The sequence below is a fragment of the Diplodia seriata genome, assembly GCF_021436955.1.
Source record: "Diplodia seriata strain FDS-637 chromosome Unknown scaffold_2, whole genome shotgun sequence".
Taxonomy (NCBI): domain Eukaryota; kingdom Fungi; phylum Ascomycota; class Dothideomycetes; order Botryosphaeriales; family Botryosphaeriaceae; genus Diplodia; species Diplodia seriata.
Genome location: NW_027117309.1, coordinates 2,297,645 through 2,310,577, shown reverse-complemented (window position 1 = coordinate 2,310,577; position 12,933 = coordinate 2,297,645). Strand labels below are relative to the sequence as shown.

General features: G+C 49.4%; 3 protein-coding genes across 3 annotated transcripts; all 3 read left to right on the top strand.

Moving 5' to 3' along the window:
- Positions 1 to 4,356: 4,356 nt before the first annotated feature.
- SLS55_002069 (uncharacterized protein) lies at positions 4,357 to 5,184 on the top strand (the record flags this gene model as incomplete). Its single annotated transcript, XM_066773555.1, has 4 exons — positions 4,357 to 4,420; positions 4,473 to 4,562; positions 4,625 to 4,839; positions 4,903 to 5,184. 4 exons carry the CDS (start codon positions 4,357 to 4,359, stop codon positions 5,182 to 5,184), a joined length of 651 nt encoding a protein of 216 aa, XP_066636122.1.
- A 1,628-nt stretch (positions 5,185 to 6,812) lies between these two features.
- SLS55_002068 (uncharacterized protein) lies at positions 6,813 to 8,703 on the top strand (the record flags this gene model as incomplete). The annotated part of the gene is made up of 4 exons (XM_066773554.1): positions 6,813 to 7,115; positions 7,189 to 7,832; positions 7,907 to 8,269; positions 8,322 to 8,703. The coding sequence occupies 4 exons, from the start codon at positions 6,813 to 6,815 to the stop codon at positions 8,701 to 8,703; spliced, it is 1,692 nt and encodes a 563-aa protein (XP_066636121.1).
- A 1,827-nt stretch (positions 8,704 to 10,530) lies between these two features.
- PIC2_1 (Cu/Pi carrier) lies at positions 10,531 to 11,978 on the top strand (the record flags this gene model as incomplete). The annotated part of the gene is made up of 4 exons (XM_066773553.1): positions 10,531 to 10,630; positions 10,966 to 11,429; positions 11,521 to 11,677; positions 11,767 to 11,978. The coding sequence occupies 4 exons, from the start codon at positions 10,531 to 10,533 to the stop codon at positions 11,976 to 11,978; spliced, it is 933 nt and encodes a 310-aa protein (XP_066636120.1).
- Positions 11,979 to 12,933: the final 955 nt, after the last annotated feature.

The window sequence follows — 12,933 nt, the reverse complement described above, 5'->3', positions numbered from 1 at the left end:
AAGATAGCTAAAAGTTAATAGAAGTAAAACGGTCGATATAATCTAATTAAATACGATAGCTAGAACTATTTCTCTTACTAGAAGAAAAGTAGCGGTTTCTAGTATAGCTATATAGCCGAAAGCTTAGCCGCGACGTAGAGACATAAATTTTTAAGAAAATTTAATATCGAGAAGAATTATTTAGATATAAGTTTAAAAGTACTTATAAGAAATCTCGTTCTTATCTTAGTATCGAAGAATAATTTATAGAATTAGCTTCGTAAATTTAATAAGTAGGTCGATATCTTAGCGATACTACTAAATCTTCTAATTAAATACGAAGAGTTAACTAAAAAGTAAAAGAATCGATAATTAAAAAATAAAATAGGCTTAATTATAGGCGGCTTAGTAAAGTCTAAGTATTAATTCGAAATTATTACTATCTAGTAATTCTTTAGTAAGTAAGTATAAGAGGTTTTAGAAACGTTTTAAAATTACTATAGTCTAGTAATCGTAAACGAATTCTACGAATATTCTCGTAAAGATAAAAGCCTCGCGGTAAAAATAAAGAACTTAAATTTTTATACGCTTCTACTTCTTTTAGATATACTCTATAGCTCTAGTAAGAATAATATATACGGCTAGTTTTTTTATCTTTTTCGTATTAATAGCTTTCTAATAGATAATATCGATATTATCTAGTAACTAGAAAAGCTAAATAAGATTAATAGCGTAGTAGAGGCTTACTCTAAATTATTAAAAGATTTCTTAGATGTCTATAATAACTCTATAAAGTAAAAAGATATAAAGAAAGTAGAAAAGTAGTATTAGATAAATAACGCGATTTTAATATAAGTACTTTAGCTATTTACTATTCGTAGAATAAAAAATACCGCGTTTACTAATAGAAAGATTTTCTTTCTCTAAGCTATTATAATATACTTTACTAGAATAAATATATTAAAGACGTTCTATAACCTTAAATTTACTTTAAAATAAGATAAGAATAGCCGTATAACGCGTAATATATTCGAGAGCGTCTTTCGTAGCGTATTATAATAAGTTATATTTTCGAAGGTTATAAATTTTATCTTAAAAGAAAAAAGCCTTCTAACGTTTTTTAATATCTAAGATAAGAAATAGGTCTCTACTAGTAATAATAGTAAGAACTCTAAGCCCGTGCTTAAAATCTAACGTATTTATAAAAAAAGTTTAAAGTACTTTTTTATCGCTCGACTAGTAAAGTTTTATAAAACTCTTTTTAATTACAACGTTTAAGAATAACTTTTAGTAGACTTATTAAACTCTACTTACGTATAGCTTATATTCTATTTCTTAAAGAGCCGCTTTAGTAGTACGAGAAGAATTAGCTAAATTTATTTACTTACGCCCTCTAAGGCTCGCGATTAAATTATCCGTTAGTTTAATACTAATATAGACGACCTAGACGAATATCTTAATATTCTAATCGTATTACTAGGCGTAGTAAGTACTAGTCTCGACCTTAATCGTTACTATAAGAAGGCGGTTATTCTTAAACTATTTACCCGAGGTATATAAATCGAATAATTTAAGAATAGAATCTTAAGAGAAGAAGGCGTTAATAAATACTTTATAGTATATATCTTAGTTATCTCTAACGAATCTAAGACGATAACGTATAGAAAGTAGTAGCTAAACTAGTAGTTCGTAAACGAAATAACTATAAAAGAACTCTAAAAGTAGATAAGTAAGGCCGCTACTTACGCTTAGATAAAGCTTAAAAATATTAAGAAGGTCTAAGAAAGCGGTATAGCGAAGTAAAATTAAAATTAGCGATATTATAGATAGTTTTTATAGATAGATATTTTTATTTATAGTATAGTAGTTTTATAGATATTATAAGTTAAAGATATTTATTACGTATTCTTAGATAATTTTATAATCTTTTCTTAAATCGTCGCTATATAAGAAAAACCCCCTCTCTATAATTAAATATAAATAAAGCTACTAGCGCGAAGACTTATTATAAGAAAATTATCTTACGTTTATATTATCTCTAGCTAGTCGACGACTTTAATCGATAACGTACGCTTATTAGCTTAATAAAATAAGTAGATAGCGATTTTAAGCGACTTATTATCTTTAATATTAATTATTTAACTATTTATTAGGTCTTTATATATTAATTCTTCGAGAAAAACGTTCTTACTATAATATAGTCTAATCTTCTTCTTTAATATCTTTAACTTTATCGTATAAGGACGTACCGCGACTTAGTTTTTTTAATTTAGTATCTTTATTAGTCTATATATACGTATAATATTCGTCGTCTAAGATAAGTAGATTATACTAAGAAATACTATTTAAGATCTATATTTACTATAGTAAAGCTTAAGACGTAGTATTTATAGATAAACTCTTTTAAAAACGTCGTTTTACGTTAACGCGCGCTAGATCGTATTAGTTAAGGCTTTACTTTATAAATAGTCTTACTAGAGCTAGTTATTTCGAGCTTTATTTATCTCTATAGCTATAGTCTACTTAACTATAGTTTTTAAGATAATTTTATAGCGTTAAGTAAGCTATTTTATAGTTTAATCGATCTCGTTAGACTTCTAAAGAACGTACGTTAAGAACTTTTAGATAAACGTATTAACTATAAACGAATTAAGAGCCGTATTACTACTTATCGGCGTTTTTTAGTTTTAGTTAATAGCTCTCTACTACTTATTCTTACGGCGTTTTAAGTTTAATATTATATTTTAAGACGGTTTAGATTCGTTTCGCGGGGCTAACTCGTTACTAGACTTATATATAGTAGCGGTCTACCTCTTCTTTAAAGCTTTAGCTAACGAAGCATTCTCGTTTACTATTTTTTTTTTCTTTTTCTTCTTCTTCTACTTATTCTCTACGTAGTTTTTTCTTACTCTTAGAATCTAAATAATACGAAGCTTTAAGTTATTCGTTAAAAGACCGTATATTATTTTAAAGCGCTTATTCTATACTTTAATAACGTCGTTAGAGAGTTAGTTTAATATAATCTTATTCGAAAGCGTACGAAGGTTTATAATTTTTTAGTTATTTATATTCTAATTAGCTATACGATAATAATTAAGTAAATCTTTCTTAAACTCTTAAAAAACTTTTAGCAACTATCTAAATATAGTTAGAATCTCTTAGTCTATAAATTCTATATTCTTACTATTCTTCTAGAAAATATCTTCTTTTAATATAGTAGCCGATAAGCTGCGACGCTGCGTAGCAAGCGCGTCGATAAGAATAGATACGATAGTAAGATAGTAGTAGTAATAGTAGTATAATAGTAGTAGTAAGATAGTAATAAATAAAGTTGCGAGGCTGTAACGCGGGCGTACGCGCCCGTATACGGACCATGCGGTTTAGGCCGAGGATTAGGCGCGAATCTCGTTCTTAGCCAAGGATGTCAGCGCAGGCGAATCCAACCTGCCTAACCCTCACCCGGTCAACCGCCCCCGCCGCTGCACCACCTGTGCGCTCTCACCATGGATCTTTGAAGGGGATTCCGTTAACCGCAAGCGGTTCTCCGTAGGTACGAAAGAATCGAAAATGTCAGCAGGTCGGACGCCCCAGTCGCCTATGTATTGTTTATTGCCGGATTTGGGATTTCCGCTTTTCAACTTGGAGCTTTGGCCTGCAAGATGGTGCACCATGTGGGGATCGCGCTTCGACCTCAGGTCAGGCACCATATAATATAGTGATCTTATGCGTCTAGAAGGAGGAATAGACCATGGTCCACATAGAAGCCGCGGGCCCGTCGGGACGAAAGAGACGACGGATAGTTGGGCCGTTTTCTCCGACCCTATTGCAGGGGTTGTAATATACCTGAAGGCACAACTCCACCATCTAAGATGCCACGCAATTCTGCCAGCGAATGCGTACAGAGAGCTCACACACAAATAGCTTTGTTTCTGATGTGTCCTCTGACCAGTCACCCCCCTTTGCTATTCGCATGATTAAGCTTGTTTTAGCCTTGTATGCGAGGTCTCCTGTTGGTGGACACCGTTTAATTGCACACGGCTCTTCCTTCCGTTTCACATATGCAGTTGTTCATGCCGCTACTTCTCCAATTCAAACAGTCTCCTCAATTTTCCCAACCAATCAACCACGGCAAAATGCCAATACCGCTCGGCTGCAGTTCGCCATTGTCCCGAAACGGTCGGCTCTTGTCTCCCCATCACCTCCACCGTGCCCAGAGATGTGGGTACCCCATTAGCCGTGAAACACGAGACCTTTTGTGGCGAGCGGCTCTAGCTCCTCCGTTCGAGGGCCAGATAAAATGGTGGAGTAGCGCCCCGAAATGTTTCGATCGACAGTCTTGGCCGGTCCTTCCTGACTTCACTACTGCACAACGCAACCATGAAGACCTTCACTACTTTCGCTTTTGCTGCCTCTGTGCTGGCACAGACTGTCAGCGGACACTGTGAGATCCATATGCAACTCTGAGGGGTACCATTCCTAACTCTTTGTGCTAGACATCTTCGAATACCTCACTGCCAACGGCGTGAAGGGCGGTGCCTACCAGAACATCAGGCAAAACACCAACAACAACTCGCCTGTGACTGGTACGTGTCAATAGAGGCGGGAGCAATCTTCTCACTCTACAATATACTGACAACCGATGCAGATCTCGAGTCCAATGACCTCCGCTGCAATGTTGGCGGCGAGGACGGCAGCTCGACCAGCACGGTCTCTGTCACTGCCGGCAGCAGCGTCGCTTTCACTGCCGACACCGCCGTGTACCACCAGGGCCCCGTCTCCTTCTACATGACCAAGGTCGACGACGCGGCGGCGGCGGACGGCAGCACGCCGTGGTTCAAGATCAAGGACATCGGACCCACCGTAAGTCACGGCCCTCTGTCATCTCCCCACAAAGATCTGCTAGTGGCTGACAAACCTCAACAGTTCTCCGACGGCCAGGCGACCTGGGACCTGGAGACGACGTACAACGTGACCGTCCCCAACTGCCTGCCGGCGGGCGAGTACCTGCTGCGCATCCAGCAGCTCGCAATCCACAACCCATGGCCTTCTGGAGTCCCGCAATTCTACATCTCGTGCGCGCAGGTGAAGGTGACGGGCTCCGGCTCCGGCTCGCCCAGCCCAACCGTCTCCATCCCCGGCGCGTTCAAGGAGACGGACCCCGGCTACACGGTCAACATCTATAACAACTTCAGCAACTACACGTGAGTACATGACTGCCTGTGTGTATCAAGGACGCGGCGCTAACGTACGCAAAGTGTTCCCGGCCCGGAGGTGTGGACCTGCTAAAGTGGAGATGGTTGCGGAGCTGTAGGAGACGATATGAGATCCAGAACCGTGACACGACGGGATTGGCCCAGACGGTTAGCACGTTATAGTTCTCAGTATATATTGCCCGCTTTTCTCGATGAACAGGCCTTTTGCAGTGCGAACCTACCCCGCATCGAATTTGTGCTTGACTCGTGCGTCCTCATCGCCTTCGCCACATCAGATTCACATGTTCGTTGCGTCGCCAGGCTTTCGAATTATTGACCCGACCAGCTTCAAATTGGACCCATTCCGTCTGGGCCCAAGCTTAGAACTGGCGCAATAGTCATATACGGGCGAGGCCATGGCGGGCGCCGGGTCCCCGCATGACGGGTCGATGACGACTCTGGCGTTGATTTTAGGTTGGCGAACTGCTCATGTTGGCAGAACTGCCCACTTCGGGTGGGATGAATTTGCAAGCTGCCCTGGTCGACGTTTAGGCGTGCCGTTCGTCGGTGCGCAAGGGCTGCAGGACGCGGCGGATGCGGATGCCAACGTCGATGCGAAAGGCTGGAGGAATGCAGCTCGCGCATGGCGCAGGCTTCGATGCGCCTCGTGGACGACATTGGTGCCCTCTCTCACCGCCGCGGCCATGTGCGCGGTCAGGTTGTCGAGGACTAGTGTGGCGCCGGGAGCCAGACTCTGCAGGAGCGAAAGCCGGGGTCGACGGGGCGCGGGCAGGGCAGCAGTGTGGCAGCTGGAGGTCACGCAGGAGACGGCCACCAGGCCGGTGACAGTGACAGGCAGCGGCGTCTTGGGCTCGGCTGGCAGGCGCATGGTGAAGCTCGCGCTGGACAGCAGCAGGTCTTTGGAGATGGCGGTGACGCCGAGAGTAATAAAGTGCTAGCACAGGTCGCGCGATGATCGTCCCCAATTACGGGCGAGACTCAGGCCCTGGACACGACCGCCCTCCGCTGCCGCCGTGCTACTCCTCTCCCGCCGCACAAGAGCTGCGTCTCGACAACACCACCACACCAGCCGAACCGCCCCCCAGGAACTGCCGCTAATCGCACCTCCCACGCGCGCTGAAGCCGCACAGCCCTCAGCCGTGGCGCCGAGTGCCCGAGCGCCCCCTCCTGGCCATCTCAGAATCGCACCTCAAACGCGCTAAAGCCGTCAAGGGCTCGAGGCCTCGTCCACCACAACCACCCTCTTCAGCCCGCCCTCGTCCCAGCTACCCGCCCGGTCGATCCCGCTCCCGCTCCACCTCTCTCGCCCGTCCGCGCGCGCCCCTCAGCCGTCCCGCGAAGAGAGACCTCAGCACCGCTCCGCACACCCCATCCGTCGCCTCGAAGCGCCTCCCTTCGCGCCCGCTCCGCCCCGTGGTCATGGAGGACGACTTCCGGCCCGTGGTCGACGACGGCGCCTCCGACGCAGAAATGCAGCTCGGCGCCGACGCTGAATCGCATCTTTCGCAGCGGAGGAGCTCCCAGACCGGCACCCTATACACATCCCCTACCTCGCGCCCCCGGAAACGAGGCCTGATGTCGCGCTCGCAACCCCGGCCCATACACACGCCCACCAGCCCCATGTCGGCCACTATCCCGCACAACCTGCTGCCCTCGGCGCCCGCGTCGCCGCCGACGCCTGCCCCGAGCCCGACGCCGCACCAGCGTGCCCCGGACTGGAGCACCGCCGCCGAGCACGAGGACACCCAGGTCAGGGACATCCGGGCGCTGTTCAGCGAGATGAACGACGCGGAGAAGCAGCGGTTGCTGGGCGAACTGTTGAACATGTGCAACAGTCACCAGCTGAGCTTCGTCCACGACTTCGTAAGCCCCAGGTTGAAAAAGGATCCGTTCCAAGTGCTGCCCAATGAGCTGTGTCTACGGGTAGGTCTGATCCCGTGCCAAGCGCGCGTCATGTCGAGGATGCCTAATGCTGACCCACCCCACCACTGTATAGATTCTGACCTTCGTCGACGACCCCACCACTCTCGCACGCTCGTCCCAGGTGTCGCGACGATGGTACGAACTTGTCAATGATGATATGGCCTGGAAGTCCCTCTGTGAAAAACACGCCTACCGAAGACTCTCGGAAGTTCACGACCCAACCTTCAGGCCCTCAGCCTCGTCCGCTGCGTTGACCCCAGGCGGCTCTCCGCAGCAGTCGCAGGCGTGGAGACACACTCTCCGACCATCCAAAGGCGTAATCACCGGACTGGTTGGCGCAGACCTCAGGACGCAGTCACTGGATCGCGCTGGAGTATCCTCCGGCCCGAGATCGACAAAGCGCAAGAACAAGGCTATGACATATCGGTCGCACTTCAAGCAACGATACATGGTCGAGACGGCGTGGAGGTCGGGTGGCCGGTGCGACTCGCGGCAGATCACGCCCGACCAGGGTGTGGTCACGAGTTTACACCTCACCGACAAGAACATTGTCGTCGCGCTCGACAATGCGAAGATTCACGTTTTCGATACCCAGGGCCAGCACCAGAAGACTCTGCAGGGACACGTGATGGGGGTCTGGGCGATGGTACCGTGGGGCGACTTGCTTGTTAGCGGAGGCTGTGATCGCGACGTAAGGGTCTGGAATATGGCCACAGGGTAAGTTCCGACCCTTGTTGGATTCTCGAGGTATGGGGGAACCTTGGTTGGGTATGTTGACTAATTTCGACTAGTGCCGCGGTCCACACCCTACGCGGACACACCTCGACTGTGAGGTGTTTGAAGATGTCGGATGATAAGACTGCCATCTCCGGGTCTAGGGACACTACGCTTCGCATTTGGGACATTGAGAGAGGCATCTGCAAGCACGTCCTCATCGGCCACCAGGCTAGCGTGCGCTGCTTGGAGATCCACGGCGATCTGGTAGTATCGGGAAGCTACGACACGACCGCCCGCATTTGGAGTATTTCGGAGGGCAGATGTTTGAGAACACTTACCGGCCACTTCAGCCAGATCTACGCCATCGCCTTTGATGGCAAGAGAATAGCAACTGGCAGTCTTGACACCAGCGTCAGGATATGGGATCCCACCGACGGGTATGTCTAGCCCTACAGCCCCACCATGACTTTGAACTGACAGAGGATGCAGCCGTTGTCTTGGTCTTTTGCAAGGCCACACATCCCTTGTTGGCCAGCTGCAGATGCGGGGCGACGTTTTGGTCACCGGTGGCTCCGACGGATCCGTGCGCGTCTGGTCCCTGAACGAATATCAACCCATCCACCGCCTCGCAGCGCACGACAACAGTGTAACGAGTCTTCAGTTCGATGATACTCGGATTGTCTCGGGCGGTAGTGATGGCCGTGTCAAGGTGTGGGATTTGAGAAAGGGCACGCTCGTGCGCGAGCTCAGCCAGCCAGCAGAGGCTGTGTGGAGGGTCGTCTTCGAGGAGGAGAAGGCAGTGATTATGGCCAGTAGAGGCGGCAAGACGGTGATGGAGGTGAGTGTTCTGACTGTGCACTGGTGCAATTGAAGCGGAGAACTGACTGAAACACGCAGGTTTGGGACTTTTCACCACCAGATGACGAAGCGGTCGGTGATGTTAGATCCAGCAGCCCGGTCAGCGCACCGGAATACCGCCAATCGACACCGGCAATCCTGGCGGCAGAGACGGCAGACGTGCCGATGGCGGACGCAGGAACGTCATGAATAATACCAGCAACAGCATCGTGATTCAGCGCCATCAACCACCCAAAAAGCAGCTGCGATTGTTTACCACATACCGGGGGTATTTCATTGAGTTCTCGACAGGAGTACGGGCGGTCTTCATCCCTGGCATTCCTTGGCGCTGTTCAAACTTGGAGGGAAACTTGTGGGTCTCATCTTACACTACTTTCGACATGGGGGAAATTTTTTCGTCTTTTCACGACTACGGGCATTGGGCCACGGAACGAAACCTTTTATATCTTTTTTATTCCTTCTTTGTTTTCTCTGCGAGCGAAATCAGTCGAATCACTCATCCTTTGGCACGAGATGAGAAAGATGGATGGGCGGCGGTGGATTGGGCAGGCATGTTTGGGAGTTGATTGTTGTGTCTCTCTCATCAATCATTTAACTTGTTTTTTTTTTTATACCGGTCTTCTTCTCTCTCATCATCTCTCATATCCCATTTTGGGACAAGACAATTCGAGCCGTTGATTACCTGTCTCTCTCCATATCATGACCGTGAGAGTTTGCTTGGTAGTCAATGCGTTGGTCTTTTTCCCTCCATAAGTTGCTGATTTGGGGGAGGGGGTTTTTCAACAACCGAATGCTCTACTGCTGCCATTGGAATTTTTCTTTTCCGGCTGCTTGCTCTTTCCCCGTTCTTCTTCTTCACGGCGTCGATCGTCTTAGAAATACCGCCAGAAAACCAATGTCTATTTCACCAATGGCTTCCTTCGTACGACCTTTTCTTTTTCCTCTTATCTCTTCTAACACCGCTGATTGAGACCATTTCCGTAGTAGAATAATAACATTGGCTGCTAATGCGCTACCATCAACGCGATGGCGCTGCTTTTGAACGGAGTTCGATCGGAACGCGTGTGGTGATGATCCTTGTGTGTGATGTGAGAAGGGAAAGAGGAAAGAAAAAAACCTCACGGGAGAGCCGCGATAGCCGTGCGGCCCGCTGAGTTGGCGTGGCGGCGGAAGGCGGCGGGAGGGAATGGGGGGGATGGGATGCAGCCGCGGTGACGGCTCCGGGGGAGAAGGGTGGAGCGGATAGCGAATACTTTAGGCCCGATAGGTGAGGGAAAAGGCCGGAGGGCCGAGCAAAAGGCGCGAGCCGGCCGAAAAGGCGAGACGAGTGACGAGCCGCGGGGGCGCGTTGCGTGGGTGGTCTGGAATATTGTGGATGCAGGCGCACATCATCAAGGTACCGCGTTCGCATCCCGACCGCCGGCTGTCTGCGACTCGACCTACGTCATCGTGTTATCGCTCCGCCGCCTGCGGAATCGACGGAACCTGAACATGAACAACGCAACGCAACGCAAGCTGCGGGATATAATTGACAAAGGCGCCCCTTCTCGCTCTCTGTTGCTCCTGGATTATATCGACAACGCCGTGCTGCTCGCTGTCTGACGCCAATTGCCTTTTCCGAGGGTCTTCGATTTTTCCCGCCCGGTTGCTACTACTACGCATCGCAGCTTCCAGCTTCCAGCGTCCAGCTTGCTTCCTTGCCCTTGCTTCGGCGGCCACTCCGCTACTGCTACTCTCCGTCCGCCGCAATTGAGCTCCACCGCACTCGCCCAACAACTACTCCAAACAACCTACCGCCGCTGAAAACATAACGACAACGCGATAAACAACAGCAACAACAATGTCACTTCCGAAGCTCGACACGGGCGCCGCGGCGCAGAAGAAAATCGAGCTCTTCTCCGGCACCTACTTCGCCGCTTGCACCTTGGGCGGCATCATCGGTAAGCAAGCTTTCAGCTCTCCCCGTCTATCCCACTTTTTGTGCTAGCTGGCGCGTCTGACAAAGACGCCCCACGCGTGCTTGGTAAGGCACACGCGCGTATGTGCGCAAGCACTATGTATGGGGCAGCACCAAAGAAAAAAGAAGCTCTGATTCATGCGCGCGCATCCAATTGGGCTGGTTGTTTGTTCACTCGCATCGAGTCATTATTTCGATGGCTCTGTCAACCGCCCTAGCCCAAACCTACCAGCAGCAGCAGCGCCGCCTACCACTCCCCTTCCTCTCTCCAAACCCAACACGAAAGCAAAAGGCAAAAAGGCTAACCCCGCCCCACAGCATGCGGCCCCACGCACACGGCCGTCACGCCGCTCGACCTCGTCAAGTGCCGGCGCCAAGTCGACCCCAAGATCTATAGCTCCAACATCAGCGCATGGCGGCAAATCTTCGCCAAGGAGGGGCTGCGCGGCGTCTTCTTCGGGTGGTCGCCGACGTTCGTCGGGTACAGCTTCCAGGGCGCGGGCAAGTACGGCTTCTACGAGGTCTTCAAGTACATGTACGGCAAGAAGTGGTTCCCCAACGCCAACAAGACGGTCGTGTACCTGGGGGCCAGCGCGAGCGCCGAGTTCCTGGCGGACATCGCGCTGTGCCCGTGGGAGGCGGTCAAGGTGCGCATGCAGACGACCCTGCCGCCGTTCGCGGCGAACATGCGCGAGGGCGTCGCAAAGGTGGTGAAGCAGGAGGGCGTGGCCGGGCTGTATAAGGGCTTGGTGCCGCTTTGGGGGAGGCAGATTCCGTATACGGTGAGTTTTTGGTTCTCTTGTCTTTTTTTCCTTCTCCTTCTTGGAGGGATTTGTGTGGATCAATGGGTGCTGACGTGTTGTTGTGGTACAGATGGTCAAGTTCGCGTCGTTCGAAAAGGCCGTCGAGCAGATCTACAAGCAGCTCGGGAAGCCCAAGGAGGCGTACAATGCCCTGCAGCAGACGGGCGTCAGCTTCTTGGGCGGCTACATCGCGGGTATCGGTTGCGCCGTCGTTTCGCATCCCGCAGGTACGTTGTTCTTCTTCCTCTTCTTCTTCTTTTTCTTCTCCCCTTCATGAACTGTAAGAACACGGAAGACTGATGCAATATGGAAATAGATGTCATGGTTTCCAAGCTCAACTCCGACCGCAAGGCCGGCGAGGGCGCCGGCGCCGCCATGGCCCGCATCTACGGCAACATCGGCTTCGGTGGCTTGTGGAACGGCCTGCCCGTTCGTATCGTCATGATTGGTACGCTCACCGCGTTCCAGTGGCTCATCTACGACAGCTTCAAGGTCTACTTGGGGCTGCCGACGACGGGTGGGCACTAGAATAGTATGGAGAGGGGGTATTGGAAGAGTGTAGAGTGGTGGAGTTGCGGATGTTGAGAGCTCTTGTTATGGCTTTTGAGCCTTTTCTTTTTCTTCTTCTTTTGTTGATGAGAGCGGGTGGGTGTTCTTTGGCTTCGATTGCGGGTGTCCTGGTTACGCATGGATTGGAATGATTGCTGGATAGTTTACGATGAAAGCTTTCTTGTAAGTGCCGACCGGTCTCTTGTTCTTCTACATAAGTACTTCACAACAGCCGCACCAGTTTCCAAACAACCTTCACACGTCGACGACTACTGCATACTGGCAGAAGAATTGGAAAGACTTGTCTTGCGAGGTTGCGTCTTCGCATGGCCGACTAAGCTTCGCACTCGTGCCTGGCTTGTCAAACTAGACCCTGCAAGAACTGAACTTTTCTTCCTTCACCATCGTGGCTCTTTGATGCACACACGCATCATCATCATCATCGACCTGCAATGCGCAGCATGCATACACACTACGTACGCATCGTCGTCGTCGTCGAGCGATTTTCACGGTCCTGGAACAAGTGCTCCGTCGTCCGCAGGACATGCAAGCGGTGCCAGCGTGTCGGCTCCGACGACTGACTGGCCGGCCGGTCTCGAATACTTGTACATCGTAGCGTGTCGGTCGTATCGCGTCGTCCAAGAAACGGTCGGCTTCAGCAATGTTGGGCGTTGCTGCCGTTCAGCGTTTGCGGATCGTGATGAGGGTGGGGGAACGGTCAGCGGTGGCATGGAAGGGGTAAAGCGGCTGGTGGTGCATTTTCGGAAGGACGACGGAGCGGAGAGCAGCAGTGACTTGTATAGGATCGGGAGCGACAGCAAGTAAAGAATTTGGGTTTCTTGCTTTTGGAAGCCTGCTGATGGCTGTTGGTGGTAGGGAAGGATGCTTGCGTGGTGGGGGTGTTTGTTTTATGGTAAGGATCTGGGTGCGGAGG